Genomic DNA, 17786 nt, shown 5'->3' on the forward strand with positions numbered 1-17786 from the left:
TGTAATCCCCCCCCCTTTTTTTTTAGTAAAGTCACTGTTTGTAACTGTCAGATTGCATGATTGTGGATGGTGTATCTGTAACTTTCAAACCAGGCATTCAGGCTAAAATTGACTTTGCCTTAATATCTAAATATGGAATTTTCTTTTAGAAATAGGAGAACAGTGGTGCAAATTCATAAATGCCATTGTAAGGTACTGGTGTAGGAGGAGAAAAGGTAAATGAAATCGATTTCTTCCCCCCTTCTCTCCCCACCCCAGTTTGAGAACTGTAAGCTTGTAGCTAAAGAGGAGTCTGTTTTCCTCCTCTGTATGATGTTGGTGAGCAAAAGCATTAGTGTAAAGCTCTGTATGCTGGTCAGAAGCACTCACAGTCTCTTAAGTCTGCACAAAAGTTGACTTGCCCACAAAAGGGCATAGGAAGAGAAAAGGGGAAATGCATCGCCCAAGCAAGTGTATAATCTAACCCAGGAGTGCCAGTTTTGGTTGTAGCCATACTAACTTTTTGTTTCTGTTGCTTTTTTTTATTGTTAGTTTGATGAATCTTACTTGTTTAAAGCAGAAGTGAAGAAATCCTGATAAAGGGAAAAACAGAATGCTGGGAGGCACAACTGTATTGCAAAAACACGCTTTCTACTGGTGAGACCCACTATGATTGAGATTTCTTCTGCCAGTATATATATATATATATATACTGGCAATATATATATTTCTTCTGCTGTGTTGTTCAGAGGTTGTATCTAGTCATATTTATGATTTAAATCACCATGGTGGTAGAAACTTTATGTGTAGGACAGGCATGGGTAAGCTGTTTAATCCATTAAGTAACAAATATGTTAGTATAATACTAGCAATAGTTTGTGTACAGTTCTCCCCATATTGTTGTTATCCAGGATTGAAATTTCTTGGGTAACATAAGACATATATATGTGGAGACTAAACTTGCAATTGAGTTGACAAATGTTGCAAATGAACTTGTGTGAAAGTTGTGTGTAAAATCACAGGGAAATGAGTCCGAGTACTGTAAGGTGTGCGTACTTCAGTCACATTTACTCTTGGAGAGGCAGCTCATTGATGTGGCTAAGATTATACTCCTGAATGCGGAGCGGTGGTATTATGTGCCAATACAAGTACATACTTGTAACATAGTTCAGTCTGTAAGGTGTTATTTATTTAAATCTTGTTCTTTATTGGCATTGTCTGCACTGGATTTAAAAAAAAATTTGAGTTGTCAGTTGTAGTTGCTGTTTGCTCAAATAATCTGGTGGCAGGCTAAAGTGCAGAAGTATTGACCTAATTCAGAAGGCATTATGTTTGGTCCTGAACAAATACTTTCCTGTGCAGCAAAATCTCTACCCATGATCCTATGTGAAAAGCTGTATTTTACTTCCTGCTGTATATTGGCATCATCTTTATTCTTTTTTTCCTCCCCTTAAGGAAACTTTTTATGTAGGTGAAGGTAGAATGGTTAAAAGGTATTACCATAAAACTCTCAATAGCTAAGTAAACTTAAATACTAGGTTTACATGCAAATCCAAAAAATACTTGTTAGTACTGAGTGCTCTTAATACATGTGGGAAGAAGTCTGTGATACATTCTGATGAAAAAAACTAAATTGGGAAGAGATCATAAGTATTTCATGATTGTGCCCCAGTGCGAGCTGGTAGTGCAACTATACTTGGCTCTGCTTCCTCCCAAGAAGGCAGAGTAGGTGCTGGTGAGTAATTTTTACTGCTTCCTGCAGGCTCTTGAGTATGTCTCTCTGGTAACTATTTGGCCCTTTTACTTTCTCTGAAGCCAAGCGTAGAGGTGGGCTGTATAGCCCATGGCCTTTCAGAGTACAACCCGCATTCAGCGGGTGTTTCATTTTCTGCCGTGGCAAGCACGAAGGTGTTGTGGTGGTTGGAGATTGAGAAAGAAATGAGATGAGTGTGGGTGATGAGAAGCAGAAGAGGTTGCAAGTTTGGGAGGAAAAAAAAATTGCCCAGCTTGCAGACTTGCAGTGCAAGTTAGCCTATAATAAGCTAAAAAGGAAAAACTTTGAAGGTTTAGTGTTTGCTTTTGGAAGAGATGAAGAGGATAAGACGTTTCCTGTTACAGGGTGGAGAAGTTAAAAGTTTTCCAATAATGCTGCAGGAAAAAGAAGCCAGAGCTTGAGCGGAAAGAGATTCCCTTCTGCACCCCTCTTGGTAAAAGGGAAAGAGTAAAGTAGAGCAGGCGCAAGGTCTGGAGTTCAGTACTTCTCATAGAAACTATTTGCTGTAGAAATTTAGTATGTAGGTGTATTTAGGATCATGTCATCCAATCCATTGTATTGTAGGCAGACATGCTGTAAAGTTTTTTTCATAAATTTATTTTCAAGATGAATGTTATCACATGCATAACATGGAGATATTTCTATTAAAAAAAAAAGAAAAAGTTCTGTGATTCAGAATGGTACATATTTATAAGCACATGCAACTGGAATTTCTCTGGAATGTCCTGGCCAAATTTCACGAGAGCCTTGTCCAGTAACATTAAATTGTTACTGATTGTCTTTTCCTTGGCCTTAATCAAATGCACGACTTAGAGTGGAGTTAGACGGTCTCTGTAGTTCTTCTCTGTCTTTTAGCTGATGCATTCCAGCTTGTGGAATAAGATTATTTTTCTGTTTGCTGCTTCAGGTATAGTGGAAGAGGTAGTCTGGTCCATGCATATACTATGTAGGAAGGGATCGCTACAGGAAGCGACTGTCAGCTCTTACGCTCTGCTTCCCAAGAGGAGTCTTTTCTTGAGCTTTTTTTCAGTGGCATTCAAGAACTGACACAGACTGCGTATTTCAGCCTCTTTTACTGAAACAAAGTATTAGAACTTAAAAAGATGGATTTGTTTCAGTAACAGTGTGTTTGCCTGAAGGAATTCTGAAACCAGTCCAGAACAACTGCTTTTAGAACAAATTGTCTAACTCAGTGTGTGACTTCAGGAACTAAAGAAAAACGTCTCCTTGTATAGCAAATACAGAAACTGTGCTGTTTTGAATTGACTTATGAGTGAAATACACTCAGATAATTCGGGTTTATAAAAGACCTCCCAGCTCTGGGGTTTGTATGTTGTGTGTATCACTTAAATGTATGTCAGATGCCTGACAGATGAAAATCTTAGTTGATACTACCAATTATTATACCTCTTTTGAACTTCGGTTATTTCAACAGATTAGAGAAAAAAGAGAAACCTCTGGAATCAGTCAAATGTTATCAAAAAAGTCTCTTGTTAGACTTTAAATCAACCGATAGCTACTTCTGTATGTGAACAATTCATTAATGTTTTCTTAGACTTTTCTGTGGGAGCACAGTTCTTTGGCTTAGCTCTAACTTTTTTTTTTTGAGAATTGATGAAATCATAGAATCATAGAATTGGTAAGGTTGGAAGGGACCTCTGGAGATCATCTAGTCCAACCCTCAAACGAGTGGCCCATACGGGGATCGAACCTCCAACCTTGGCATTATTAGTACCACACTCAGCCAACTGAGCTAGTGTGGATGTGGATGTAGTACATCTAATCAGACACTGCCTGTCCGAGAGGAGTGATGTAGAGATGGCGTTAACTGACCTTCACAAAATTGGTGTCTAACCTTTTTTTTTTTTTTTTTTTTTTTTGAATTGCAAAACAAAACTATCTTTTTATTGCAGGAAAGAGGATTGGGAGGAGCTGAGAATACTGAAATAGTTGATCTCTGAAGGGCATTATTCACATTTGCTTCTGTCCTTTCTGGAATTAACAGTTTTGTTTCATAGATACTCTCAAGTGGGACTGCTGCACAGCTGCTTGTTTCTCCCTCAGTTGTCATCTGTTCTCCACAAAGTTTCAGGTCTTAGAAAATTTTAGGGTCATTTATTTGATAGATGAAACACATGGGACTGGGCTTTCCAATAGGCAAAGCAACAGTTATAGCTTTCAGTAAAAGCTGGTAGTGTTCTATGACTCACTTAAGGATAAGGGATCTGGTCTAAAAAAGAGTGCAGATGTGAACTGGGACAGCCTCTGACAGCATGGTTTTGAACTTGTGCTCCCATGAACTGGGCCTTGCAAGTGCAGCAAAGGGGTTATTTTGTTGTTTTTCATTCTCTGCTGATTTAAGATGCTATTGATTTCTTTTTACAGTCAAGTGAAAATAAATGTTTTAGGCAATTGACTTGGAAGCAGAAACTAGATTGTCTGAAATGGAAATTACATCCAGAGGTAGAATATCTTGGTAGAGGCTACTTTTGCTTTTTTGAAGCAATATATCTGGTTTCCTTGTCCATGAACTGCAGAAAAAACTCAATCATTATGTGGCCAGAAGGTATTCTGTCCCTCCTTTCTTTCCCTGTCCTAACCAGAGCACTCAGGAGCGTTCGCACAGGTAATGCTGGGACTCTCTTGAGGCTGCGATCGTCCTTGACCCCCCTGCCCGAAGGGAGCGGACAGTATGAAGGCCACTAGTGCACGAAATTCTAGCGACATGAGGTTAACTGTTTGATGCCTAAGGAGAGTCTTCGGAGAGAGGCCTCTTATCTTACAGACACAAGTCCATGAATCCTGCTTGTTTAAAGGTGTCTAGACGAAAATTCTCACCTGTCGTAATCCTTCTGCGGATTACCACAGATTCAGGCTAAGATTTAGCCCCTCGTGCACTCAAAAAATGGCACATTCATTGCTTTGTGTTCCTTATCTTTAGTGCAGCTGACAGTGGATTTTCGCCTATATCTTTGAGTGTTTCTCTTCCTCAAACACAGAGTTCCTGTATGAATTGTTGCTACCTTCTCAAGGGCATTAGAGACTTCGAAGTTAGCTTTATGTTCATACTTTTGATTAAAAACAGTCATCCTAGAGGACAGTCACTTGTTCTTTTGCCCAACTCTGTCATGCTCCAAATGAGAAACACAGGCAGACAAATTATCAAATTTAATTTGACCTTCAGTTCGGATCATCCAAAAGATCATTACAAGTTGAATGCCGTTTATTCTACCTTTAGCTTGAGTTCAGTGATGGGAAAAATGTGCCAGTGTAAAACTTTATCCAAACTATACTCTTAAGCTGCTGAAAAAGCAAACGACCTGCTCTCGCTGTGGAATGAACAGCATTAAAATTCAGCAAAACTAGAATCTGACTAAGGTTTCCAGAAACAGATATGATTGCTGACTGAAGACCTTGCTTGTGGGGAAGTAATAAAACATTCTTAGTCAGCAGCTGAAATAAAGACATCTGTAACTTTGAAATCCTGATCTCTTGACATTGAAGTGAGGAATAAAATGAAGGTACTCCATTAGCAATAGTGATTTTTCTGCTCCAGAATGAATTAAGTTGGACCTCATAGTGACTATGTAGATTTTTGTCCCAGTCCTTATACCTTTCATGAGGATGTTTGTCAATGTGGCAACTTTTCAGTTGCAGGTAGCGTACTGTCTCATTCTGCCTATACAGACTGTTGGGTCTTGCTTCTTACTAGTGATTCAGATTGCAACTTTGAACACGAAGGCAAGTACATCAGCTAGGAATTGCATATGTATTATGTTAATAAGCTTTTGTGTAGCCCTGGTAAATTTAGCATTTCACATGTTAGATCATTTGAGTTGTAAAGTTGGAGGAAAAGAGTAGAAGTGGTGCAACAGGTCTCTCGGATAAATCTGGGTCTTCTACATGATTTAGAGGAAGCATTTGGTTATGTCATGAGATAGAAAAGGAGAATAAGTAACTGCAGTTTTGTGGGCTCTTGTCCTTCCAGTATCTCTTCTGTTGAGTCAGTAATCTCTTTGTTCTACTACAGGGGAACCTAATATGTAATAAGGGTTTAGGAAAAAAAACTACATTCAGTGTGTTTCAAACAGCGCACTGATGTTTGAAACTTGCTGTTTTCATAGTAATTTTTCACTTATCTGTGCAGTGACGTTAAGTCAGATATGCACAGAGAGAGACACTGTGCACATTAAGCTGGTCACAACTGGGCTGTGTATTTACAGTATGTTTTTTACAGTAAAGATTTGGACCTATACCTAGAAAATTGCCAAAAAAACAGATGGCTAACACTATTGACATTTCTGATTAATCACAAACATTCTTGTAAGTGATTTTATGAAACAAAAAGGCACGTTCTTTTTGGCTTAGTCTGAAGGATCATATGTCTATGGCCTTTATTGCATAGTTTTTTTTTTTTTTTTTTTTTTTTTCCTCCTTACTGCTGCTCCTTATTTTAAGGTAACAAATTCTCACATGCAGACTGCCTTCTGAAAGTGTTTCCTAAATCTGTTTGTTATCTGTGATCAAGCCTGTCCATAAAGAAATAAGATCAGGTGCAGCTCCATCCGTTGCTTTAGTATAGCAAATATGGGAAGAAATTATCTAGAGTGGCAGAACAATTTTGCTGTCTTCAAAATTTAACGTAGATGCTTCAGTTTTTGCCTTTATGAGCAGGCTGTCAAGTCTGCTTATGCCAATCTGTTATAAAAGAAACCTACTCATATGAAATTCATGGTTCTCAGTCACCCAAGATACTTTGGAGCCAGTCTAATTTTAGCAATGGCAACAGCCCTGTGGCTGGTTGAGGTTTCTGTGAATCTTAATCAATAGATTTGGAATGACAGTGGCAGGGACTAAAATTGTGCCCTCTTTCCTTACAAATAAGAATTTTGTTATAATAGTGTGAAGGCTAAAATTTGGCTAACATGATTTCCAGTGGTCTGTTGTTAGAGATCTTTAAAAGCCTGCCTGTGGTTGTGGCTGTGAAGTAATCTCAATTCGTTGTTAGCAGTCAGGAGATATCTGTGCTATAAAGATTTGCCTTTAATTTTCTGAAACAGAAGTTATGGGAAAGGAGGAAGAAGATATGCTTAGATAACATCTAATGGTGCTGGAATAGTTCTAATTGATATTAATAGAGACCTCTATCCCTCAGTCCCAGACTAATCAAATTATATTTATGGCATAAAAAGTGCCATCAGTGCTTGGAATCATGCTTTTGTGTTTATTGATCACCTAACATCTCTTTTTCTTATGTAAAAAAAAAATACCTATCACAGGTATTGTGAAGTTTTTTTTTTAAGTTATTTAACATCTTTTGGCAGATTCTCTAAAAGTGCTCGATGCAAGGACATAGTGTTCAAAGGCAAGCATCCTCGCATCACTGTAAGACCCTTACTCAGTCTTTAACGTGTATTTCTTTCTGAGTTCATATACTGGTTTACACGGGAACAAATAAACAGAACAGTAGTCATTATTAACAGTCTGTTTTAAAGGTACACCTTAATATATTCTGTAAATAACAGAACAAAATCAGGTTGCATTTCTGTTTCTGGTAGGATACTGTGATAACACCGAGTATCTATTCATAGTGTGATGCCAATGGTACTTCTGGTATGAGCCCCTTTACACAGCTGGAATGTGTCAGATTTTCCAGCAGGCTAAGCTCCATATAGTTGTTCTCCTGTGTATTTCATGTAATGTGCATAATAAAAGTCAGACTTAAAAAAAAAAAAAAAAAAAAAAAAAGTCTGTTGGTTGCTCTGTATTTGGATGTTGCTGCTAATTTATAAACATAATTTATTTTCTGTGCAACACTTACAGTAGTGTTAATTTTAGAACATTAATTTTGATAAACAACATTAAAAAAATTTCTGTTTTTTGGGCAGAATTACTGCTTTCTTAAGTAAAAAAAAAAAATCTTTGGTTTTAAAGTTTCCAGATTGCATTGAGAAGCCTGAGTATGCATTCTTTTGGGCATACATTTATGCAAGTACCTGACATCGACAAGTCTGTGCAATTATTGGAATATGAAGTAGCAACCTATACTTAGAGTTCAAGAATTTGACATTGTTAACCTCTAACCTCATTGTGTAACCTCTAAAATTGCAAAAACTTCTCTGCCTTTTACTTCTGCTATGTTTGTAGATTCCAGAAGGGCTTCGTGTATGAACTTCAAGCTTTGGAGATAGCAGAGTGTTCGGCAGAAGGTAAAGAGAAGTGCTGCCTTCTGGTGTCATTGTACATACATGCTGAGGTGGCTGGCCTTGGCTGAGTTTTTTTTTTTTTTTTTTAGAAAAGGAAGCCTAAGAGAGTTTAGTAGATCATAAGACAGTAAAGCTGATGATCTGTGCAGCATTCAGGCCTTTTTTGAAACTTGAGATTATAAGGAACTTTGTGAGATAAAAGATTCAGAAACACAGTAAAAAGAGTAACATATTGTTTCTGTTCTGAAGATTGTTTCCCTTAGGTATACTTGACTCATTCTTGGAGATTCTCTTTTTCAATCTGTAATCCTTTTTATATTGCATAGGAAAGACTGTGTCTTGTTTGGTTATAGGTTTGTGGTCTTTTCCTTCCCCTGCTCCCCAGTTTTACTTGGAGTTGTAGTTCCAGAGGAGATAGTCAACTATTTTTTTTCAATATTTTTTCCTTCTGAAACTTCCTGATATTCAGATACCTTAATTTGAGCTCAGGTAGAGACCGAGCTCTGTTTTGTGAGGTTGCCTTTTAAAAATTGGTTGAAGCTTTATTGTTCATTAAACTCTTGCCTTCTGACTCAAAAATACTTGATGTGGTAGTGTAGCTATTATATGTGAAAGGCACAGATTATTCAGGATCACTAGTGAAAACCAAGAAGCTTCATTTGATCAATATGTCTCTAAATCATAGTATTCTAAAGCAGAGCTGTGTTTAAAAAATTGCTCATTAATATTACTTGATAAAATACTTGAAAAAGTTTCTCCAATTCTAGAAGGCATGGTAGCATGTAATTTCTTTTGCAACCCTTTTTGGTCCTGACTTCAGTTTTATAGTAGAAGCAAAGTCTGCATATCTTTTTCCATTTCGCTGAGGCCTTGTGTTAAACAAAATCTCCAAAAATGCATTGTCATACAGTACTTGCCACTTTTGAGCATATGTTCATAGGTGTTACAGTATTTTCTTCTTAATCTCTTCCAAAATATTTCTGCTGACTCATATTTTGTTTTTCCCTTAGTAATTTCTAGTTTTAGGTTGCTTTATAAAAGTCTAAATTTAGACATGTTTGAATATTTTGAAGTACATAGCTTCCTATAGTCAACTACTAAAAATAGAGGGGAAAAAATTAGGACCTGTTCATTACCCGCACCCAAAATGATGCGGCTTGCTTTTAGAGAGCATGTGTTGCAGAAGTGACCAAGCGTAACAACTTCCTAGGTGCACTGGGTAATGCTGGTAGAGGAACGAGACTGGTAGTCATGTTGGAAAGCTGGACAGCAGGACTCTGAAGTGGTGGTGGCTGGTTAGTCACTACCTGCTGGGGAGGTGGACTTCCCACGATGCCGTGAAGTGCAAAATCCAGGCCCCAGGTTGGTTCTTGTGAAGTGATGCAGATGTCTACCATTTCCAAGTAAGGAGAAGTCCTTCCCTGCGCCCTGCGTGCGTGCGTATTCCTCCTCCATTCACAACATGGAGAAGGCTTCTACCAAACCTCTGAGGAATGCGTCAACAGGCAGGCCAACTACATGTGTCCGCAGACATTAAGAACAACTTTTGCTTATTTTTTCTTTTCTTTTTTCTTTTTTTTAAGGTTTGACATGACCTAGTGTTGGTTTTGATGGATTACATTTTCTTTGTCATTCTTGTTCCATCTCTATATTCAAAGTAACTTTTTGTCTTTGATTTTTATATTTTAGCACAGTTTTCCTTCCTCATCTAGTGAAACTGTAAACTTTTCACTGTTTCATTCCTATTCAAAAATAAATTTCAAATGCAAATATTGCTATTAGTAAGATCTTCAGACTTGGTTTGTGTGTTTTAAATAAGCTTGGCGTGTTTTTATATAAGAACTACTTTTTTATTTCACAAATGACTACTATTTAAACTGCTGAATGCATACTTTAGAACAGCTTTTGAAGCATTTTAATTATTCTAACTGTTTGGTTTTGTTTTTCAAATTAACCTTTTATGAAATTACTTTAGATTTTGAAGGCCCCTGTGTCACTGCTGTGAATTCACTACATTGCTAACTCTGAAGTTACTACTGAAATTATTAGACGAAGTGGAATATACTGTATTGTAAGCACTTCTCATTTATGGCCCAAGTGGTCTCGTGCATTTGCTTCTTGCCTCTTTTGCTTATCAGTGATATAATTTCCATGTAAAGCTAAGGAGCTTCTGCAGTGGCAGAACGAGATAAAAGTTTGCTTTCTTTTCATGGGCAAAACCAGCCAGCTATAGTTCAGGTATCCTTGTCCTGCTGAATGTGTTTGGCAATTAGATGCAGCAGCAGCCTGTAGCTGTTGTGAAGCTTTTTAGCAGACGAAAGACAGACCTTTTAAAGAACTGTTGCAGCCATAGATTTCTTTTACAATTATGGCTACGAAGCTTACCATTCCAGATTTCTAGTTTCTAATTTAGTTCTCGAGAGGAAGGGGTGCGCATTCATAGAAATTCAATGCAGGTTCTGCTAAGTTGTATAGAAGTACAAGATGGCCCGTAGCTTTTTGTCATTTGTGGCTGCTTGCAGTGCGAATGGAAAGGAGCTGCTGCCTGCTGCTTGGAGAAGGCTTCATTTGGTGCGAGGAAAACGAGAATGAGCACGACTGTCCTGCTCCGCTGAGTGTGTACCTTAGTGACAGCCAGGTGCTGATTTCCGATCCCCTAATTCTTTTGGTAAATGGATGTTTTTGTATGTATAAAAAACACTAAAACATAAGAACCCTTCGTTTTTCTGGAAGGATTACGAATAACTTTTCCAGTCAATTCTAGACCTTTTCACCTTTTCAGCAGCTTGCATATGTTAACTAGCACTGAATATGACTGATTTATTGGCTTTGCTCTGGGAACATTTTTTATCTATGCTCCAAATATCACATAGGATTTTTCAGTTAATTTCTTGGTGTGCTAATTTTGACTTAGTTTAGGGAGGAAAAAAGGGCTTATGACTCTTGCTGGTGATCTCTTGCTGGCTGCTGAACTTAATGCTGTGTATCAGCAATTAAACAAATAGATTTGAGCAGAACAAGCTATCTGTATGATCCTTCTGTTATGGGCAGTACTATATTTCCATTGAAGTACTCTGAAGTACAGCTGCAATAGCTAGGATAGTTTAACTTGCTTTGAAATATTTTGATTATTCTCAGTATTCTGAACTTAACTCTTTCAAGGTGAACTTGATATTGATATTTATTTTGTTCTCTTTAAAGCATATGGAGAATGAAAACTGAAAGTGTCACCCAGAAAAAGAAATAATCATATTTCCTTTTTCTCAATGAATAATTGAACGTAAACCAGATGAGTAAAATTTTGTTGACAGAATTTTCCCTTTTCCTCTTAAGATGTTAATATTAACCTTAAGGACTTTTGGAAGGGATCTTTATTGGTGAGGGAGGAAAACTTAAGCTGAAATATCACGATTGCCTTATACTGGTTTATTTTTATAATAGAGAGATGCTCTGGTTATTGCTGGTAGACTTGAGGACTCTTGCATTTGGATGCTGCCTATGGTGGTTTGAAATGCAGAGTCAGGAAGGTTTTGGGGATGGGGCATAACTCCTATCAATGGCTTCACTTTTGAAAAAAGTTCATTTCTAATAAAATAACATGAATTACAAGGCTTCTGGAACTAGAAACAATGCTCTTTTAGTATTTCCCTTAGTTTTGGATAAGAAGATTTAGACCCCTGAGATAAGCCTCGTGGTGGTGGTACGTGGAGTGTGCTCTGTTAACCAATTAAATTCTCGTGCATGAATTCTGAAAAGCTATTATAAAAATCATAAAGCTGCAGCTTTACTGATTAAAGAATAGAGTTCCTTTGCAGTTAGGTGCCCAAGGTCAGTGAGCATATTGCCACCTTTAGATTGGAGTGTGGGTATTTGATAAACGCCGCTCGATTGAACTTTGGTCTCTGCCGCTTATTCCATGCCCTTAGACAGACTCACACAAAGCCAGTCTTCAGAGTTAGTTGCCCTTGTTCCTGCCTGGTGTTTCTGTGGCCCTGGTGAAAGTGCTTATGGACGAAGGCCTTGCATTTGCCGGGCTGTCCCTGCGTGGGTGCCTTTTGCCTGGCTTTGGAGCTGTGCAGTAGTGGTGGCAGTGGTGGTGGTTTGTGTTTTAAACTTAATCACGCTTGCTCTGCTCTGTAAAGAAAAATGTACTGAAGCAGATCTATCAGAGAAGAATTTAGGAAGATGAAAGCTTTCCTGCTGTATAATCCTGTACCTTCCTTCAAAAGTGTTTAAAATTCACTGGAGTTTTCCTGCGTGTTTGGCATCATGTGAAAATGCTACTACCTATTCTCCCTCCCTGCCACCAGTTTCTTAAGAGCATGGGTCACTGGGAAGCTGAGGAGTATACTTGCATATAACTTAATTTTTGCATTATTCATTGAATATAAGTGGGGAAATAGCTAATCAATTACCTATTGTTTCTTTGGCCATGTAATACGCTTTTGTTGAGCAAACAGTTGGTTAGAGTGTGGTGCTAATAATGCCAGGGTTGTGGGTTCGATCCCCGTATGGGCCACTCGTTTGAGGGTTGGACTAGATGATCTCCAGAGGTCCCTTCCAACCTTACCAGTCTATGATTCTTTGAAACAGAATTGGGTATTTCATCAGATTGCATCGGCTGACTCAGTGCGTTGAGCTTTCAAATGTATTTCTTTCTCAGATTATCTTGAGGTTATCCTTAAATGGGAAACACTATTATTTTAAAATACCACTTGATGGAGATCTTTTGGTAAAGTACTTTAAACAGCTATTATGTTTACGTAATAAGAAGATTTAACTTTAATAGAAGTATTCTTGTAGCCTTGCGTTTCTGGCAAAACAAGTAAGTGGTATGTATTTAAAGGAGGCTGCATTTATAATTTGAAACTGTGGGAGATCTAGATGTGGGAGAGCTAGAATATAGCATCTTTGTAGTTCTTCATACTTGATGCCTGTTCAGTTTAGGTAAGTATTTTGTTAACCCTCTTTTTCCTTACTGTTCACAAAACCCCAAACCCCAGTGTCCTAGAAGTATGTTGGCTGCAGCTTACAAGCTTGTCACCTTTTTCCATCTTATAGTTAAAGGAGGTACCTGAATGGGTGACTGTTTTTGGTGTGGTTTCAAGGCATATTGTGAGTTGCTCTCCTTATTTCTGCACAGAAATTCTGATACATCAGTAGAACGAAAAAGTATTTCTTCATTTGGTAGTTCCAAAATCACTTATGTCACCCGTTCCTTTAGTTTCAACTGCAGAAAGACTTTCTATTGCTTCAAACCTACCCGTAGAAAGGCCTGCTTGAGCTTGCAGCTTAACGTGCTTAATCTTGCCTCCTTTGAGATCAATGTTGCATCAAATCCCAAAGAAAATGAAACACCCTGCTTGAAATAAAGCAGATTATAATTCCATTACAACTGAGTTTCTGTGCTTTTAATTTGGAGGCAGTATCTCTTCAAGTGTAGCATAGGATTTCCAAAGATTTCATGTAAGTACTTTTTTTTGAAAGAGGAATAAAAACTATTACTGAGTTAAGATGAAACAACAGAACTCAAGTTTTCCTGTTGGAATAACTGCTTAATAACTTGTACTTCAAAGATGGATTTAATTTTTGTAAAACTTGCAATCCACTGAATTTTCACTTGTAGTCAGAATAAATCTGGATTTTTTTTCTCGTAAAATTTTAATGAAAAAGAAAAATAGCACAAAATGGGCAAAATGGAAGCTAATTGGACGCAGAAGTGGAGTTTTGAGGCTCCACTGAGAGCCTGAGAGAGGCAGAGACTAATCCAATTCAGTTTTTCAGTGTAGCAAAAGAGTAATGGTCTGGGGCTGGAGAAGGGGAAACCAAAGTACCAGAAATGCTGTAGAAAATTTGGATGGGCATTGAGGGTTGTTGAATTGCCTGGAAATTACAGTTGGTGAGTCCACGCAAGTACGTCAATATTGTGAGTCATGGTGGGAAAGTGGGTCAAAAATGGAAGCTTATTCAGCGGCTGTTGGTAACAGCTGAGATCTAGCAAACCTTACAGTAAGCTAGTTAAATTGCATCATGAAGGTTTTGAGATAGTACTTCATCATCTCCTCCTACTTAGTCTTCCCTATAAATTACTTCAAACTATGGTTGTTTAAAAGGATAATACTGTGTTCAAGGAGAACATTTCACGCGCTGGGCTTCGCTCTTCCGAGCGCACGGTTGCGTGTGCTGCCGAGGGGTCTGTCGCTGGTGAGTTCTCTGCAGCAGCTCCCTACCTGCTTTCTGGCAAATGCAGACTTGCTCAGTGAAATTTATCTTCTTCCAAGAGATATAGCAAGTTTAAAACATATTGGTATTTTAAAAATTGATTGGTAGTGGCTCATAAAATCAAGTAAGTAGTTCCTAGGTACTCCTGGAAGAGTCTTTTAAGCATGGGATATGTGTGTAATTTTGTTTCATGACAGTGGTCAGTGTCCTAGAATTGCAGGGTAAGCGACTTCTCTACAGGTATGTTTGCAGGAATCAGCACAGTTTCAGAGAGGAATGGATATAGAGAGAAATGGATATAGGTTAACAAAGCTTATTTATAGGAGTTTTTTTGTAATTTTTGAAGTCTGTGTTAAAGGAAGACCTGCTTTTAATATTTTAGAATAATTGATACAGAAACCAGATTTCAGTATCTTGATATAGACCAAGTTAATCATTATACTTGTATTTATTGGTGTGATATAAATCAGAGCTAAACTATTCCTTTTTTTTTCCCCCTCTTTGTGTACAGAAAAGATGAAAAGGAATATGCACTGAAGCAAATTGAAGGTACAGGGATATCCATGTCGGCCTGTAGAGAGATTGCAGTAAGTGTATATAAATGAAAGAAAGTTCTTTTACTGACATTATTATTCAACAGATAATATATCTTTTTTCTCTGTATTTAATAACACAAAGCTTATTTAAATATTTTCCTTGAAATATGAAAACTATTCAAAAATGAGTTTTCCTTAAAATGCTTTCTAAATGTTACTATTTTTTTCTGATGTGTGGAAAGAGGTGTTCTTACTAAGTAATGGTAGTGCCTCTTACTGGTATTGTTTTTGTTTTATCTGCTTTTATGTGTTGGGAGGGAAAAAAAAGTGGCGCTTTTATTGAAGATTTATTTAAAAACTGGATGTTTTAAAAACGTCTTTGAAGAAAAAAGGATCTGAAAGAGATTCTAACTGCCGTTACAAGTCAGCTTGCTAATAATATATTTTATTTTTGGTTAATGGTAGCTTATTCTTCTTTGCACCTGAGAACAATTGTTCTCGTCAGTTTGGTTTGTGAAGTACAGGTTTTCATAGCAAAATGAAAAGTAGTGTTAATTTTATTTTTATTACAGGTATCTGAGCAGAAAAAGATTGATTCATGAGTTTCATACTTTTGAGCACAGTAGTGCCCATAGATATATGTGTTTATATAATTCCTGCAAAATTGGTAAGAATGAAGTTTTTATATTTGAAAACAGAATTTGATCCTTACAAGTTTATTTCATGACTGAAAGGTGCCTTACTGTCTTAGTGCTGTGAGGTAAGCTTGCAACTTCAGTGTTGCGAAAGAAGTGCACTGGCTTAATCAAATATTTACCTCGTTTGAATGCTGTCACTATGCACAGGGCTGCTGAAATGTAAGATATGATCTGTGCCAAAGGCTTTTTATAATCTAGTAATGTTGCACAGCGTTGCAATGCTCGTGTGTGCACTGCATTTTGTGAGGTGTGAGAAGCTCGATATATTTGTGAACTGAACAAACCACTGTCTTTTAGTGCAAAGCACGCAGTGGCTGTGTTTGAAGAAACTTAGCAGTGAAACTATTTTAAAGTGCTTGACTCTGTAAATTGAAGGTCACTCACTATGGATTTGAGAGGTGACTGTGCCGCTGTCAGTGAGTTTACAATGAATTTGTCCCATGACATTTTTGCTAGTCTTTCTACCTGTGAAAGAAATAGTAAGCGCTCTTCAGCATCAATACTGGATTGTATTCTTGTTACTCTGACTCCTGGCTATTTTGATAGCAGTGAGTGTTTTTTTTTTTTTTTTCCCTCTTGTCTTTTGTCTGGTTTAGATTGTATAGATTGTACTGGTATGGAGATAATGTGTGGAACAGTCCACTGTCATGATAACGTTGTAGTATGGAGCTTGTTCTGTCATACTTGGGCATAAGTTGGCTGTGAAGTAGAGAGCGAATCTCAAACTATTTTTCCTCTGACGATACGTAAGCATTTTAGTCTTGATCAATTAAGAAAAAAAGAAGCAAGCGTCATGCAAAGCTCGGTATAGCGTTGGAAACTTTACAACTGGTGCATAAGGTGCTTAAATCCTCTGAATGCTTCCTTCTCAGAAGATACTTTACTTTTCTCCAGACTTTCTAGTAAAACACTATACCTTGAGATAATGTAGCAAAAACTGGTTGCCCCTGTGGAATTACATGTTAGTCAGGGATTAGCAATGTGGAAAAGGTGAAGGTGCACTAGTTGAAAAAGAAATATGAATTTTCTTTCTTACAAACTAGAAGGATCAAACATTTTCGACAAAGAAAAGCAGATGTACAATTAATACATTAATAGTTAATCTTGTATTTAAAAGCTTAAGTAGGTACCAAAGCAGCTAATGTTTACTGATTAAATAATGATTATCAGCCTGGAAGGAGGCCACGTTAAAGGATCATGTGGGTAGTTCTTTTGTCATCTAGTAATAATAAGCCCAGAAACAATAATTTCCTAGATTTTTAAGATAAATCTCACACAAGTTCAGAACATGGAAGAAAAAACAGTGTGCCTCTGTATCTGTTTAAAAATCTTAATAGTTCTGTAACCTAAAGACATTATCAAATGTGTTCAAGAAATACACTGCTGAAAAAGGCATCCAGTGTTGCAGTGCAAGACCATTTTGTGTATGGTATTGCCATATTCAGATACTCTGAATACTCAAGAGTAAGATCTACTGGCTAACCTTCCCTGAAAGAAAAGGCAGACTACTCATTTCTCCTGAGGTTACAGATAAAGTTGATATGTCTTTGCTTAGGACTCTGAAAAACATAAAGCCTCCTTTACCACTATTGATAGGAGCTTTTTGTGGAAGAAGGCTTGTGTCAGTGACAACATCAGGCAGTGGTTCCTGGGGCAAGGGATGATTACTTTCTTTCAACTGTAGTGTGATACCTGCTGAAGCAGGAATCCGTGTTTCAGCAAATCCTGTTGTATTAGAATGTGAAAATACTAAAGGGGATTCTTATATGATAGAGAATTATGCTGCTGCTTCTTTTTTTTTTTTTTTTTCCCCCAAAAAAGCTAATTCCTTCTGTACAACTGGAGTCTATTCTGAAAATAATTGAAATACCAACTATTTGTGTATTCTTGCAAGACAAACTATTACTGGGCTTAAGCATAAGCATTTTTGAAGAGTGAAGCTGGAAAATATGTGTGAGTTATGAAAAGTAGATTTCTTGTTTTTTATGTAATTAACAAATGTGACATCTCTTTCAGTTTAGGAGTTGTATTAGCTTATTTTGGAACCAATGATGGGTGAAACCTTTTCCTTATTTCTTGATCATGAGAGTGGAATTTCTAATACTTTTATGACAAGGGCAAGAAAATTCCTGAAGTGAAGAAACGGTACATTTAGACAAAATAGCATTAGGAATTTGTTAAAGTAGTTTTCACTGTAGAATACAGAATAAAAATAAGATACATTTGTACATGTTAAGGCTTTAAATCTATGTTCCATTGAGATGTGAAACATCAGAGCATAGAGGCAAGATCACATAAATGTTAACTGCAAGATGTTTTGGATCTTCCGCAGCAAAAAATCATATACTTATGTTTCTGGGTATTATTTCTT

The 17786-nt window shown here is 37.3% G+C and overlaps 1 protein-coding gene across 1 annotated transcript in view; it reads left to right on the forward strand.

Moving 5' to 3' along the window:
• CDK19 (cyclin dependent kinase 19) overlaps positions 1-17786 on the forward strand; it is a 124824-nt gene that overhangs the window by 4518 nt on the left and 102520 nt on the right. The window contains exon 2 of the mRNA XM_062572651.1: positions 14693-14768. Coding sequence (XP_062428635.1) covers positions 14693-14768 — 76 coding nt within the window. The remainder of the gene's footprint in view (positions 1-14692; positions 14769-17786) is intronic.

Source organism: Rhea pennata, chromosome 3 (genome assembly GCF_028389875.1).
Source record: "Rhea pennata isolate bPtePen1 chromosome 3, bPtePen1.pri, whole genome shotgun sequence".
Classification (NCBI taxonomy): Eukaryota; Metazoa; Chordata; class Aves; order Rheiformes; family Rheidae; genus Rhea; species Rhea pennata.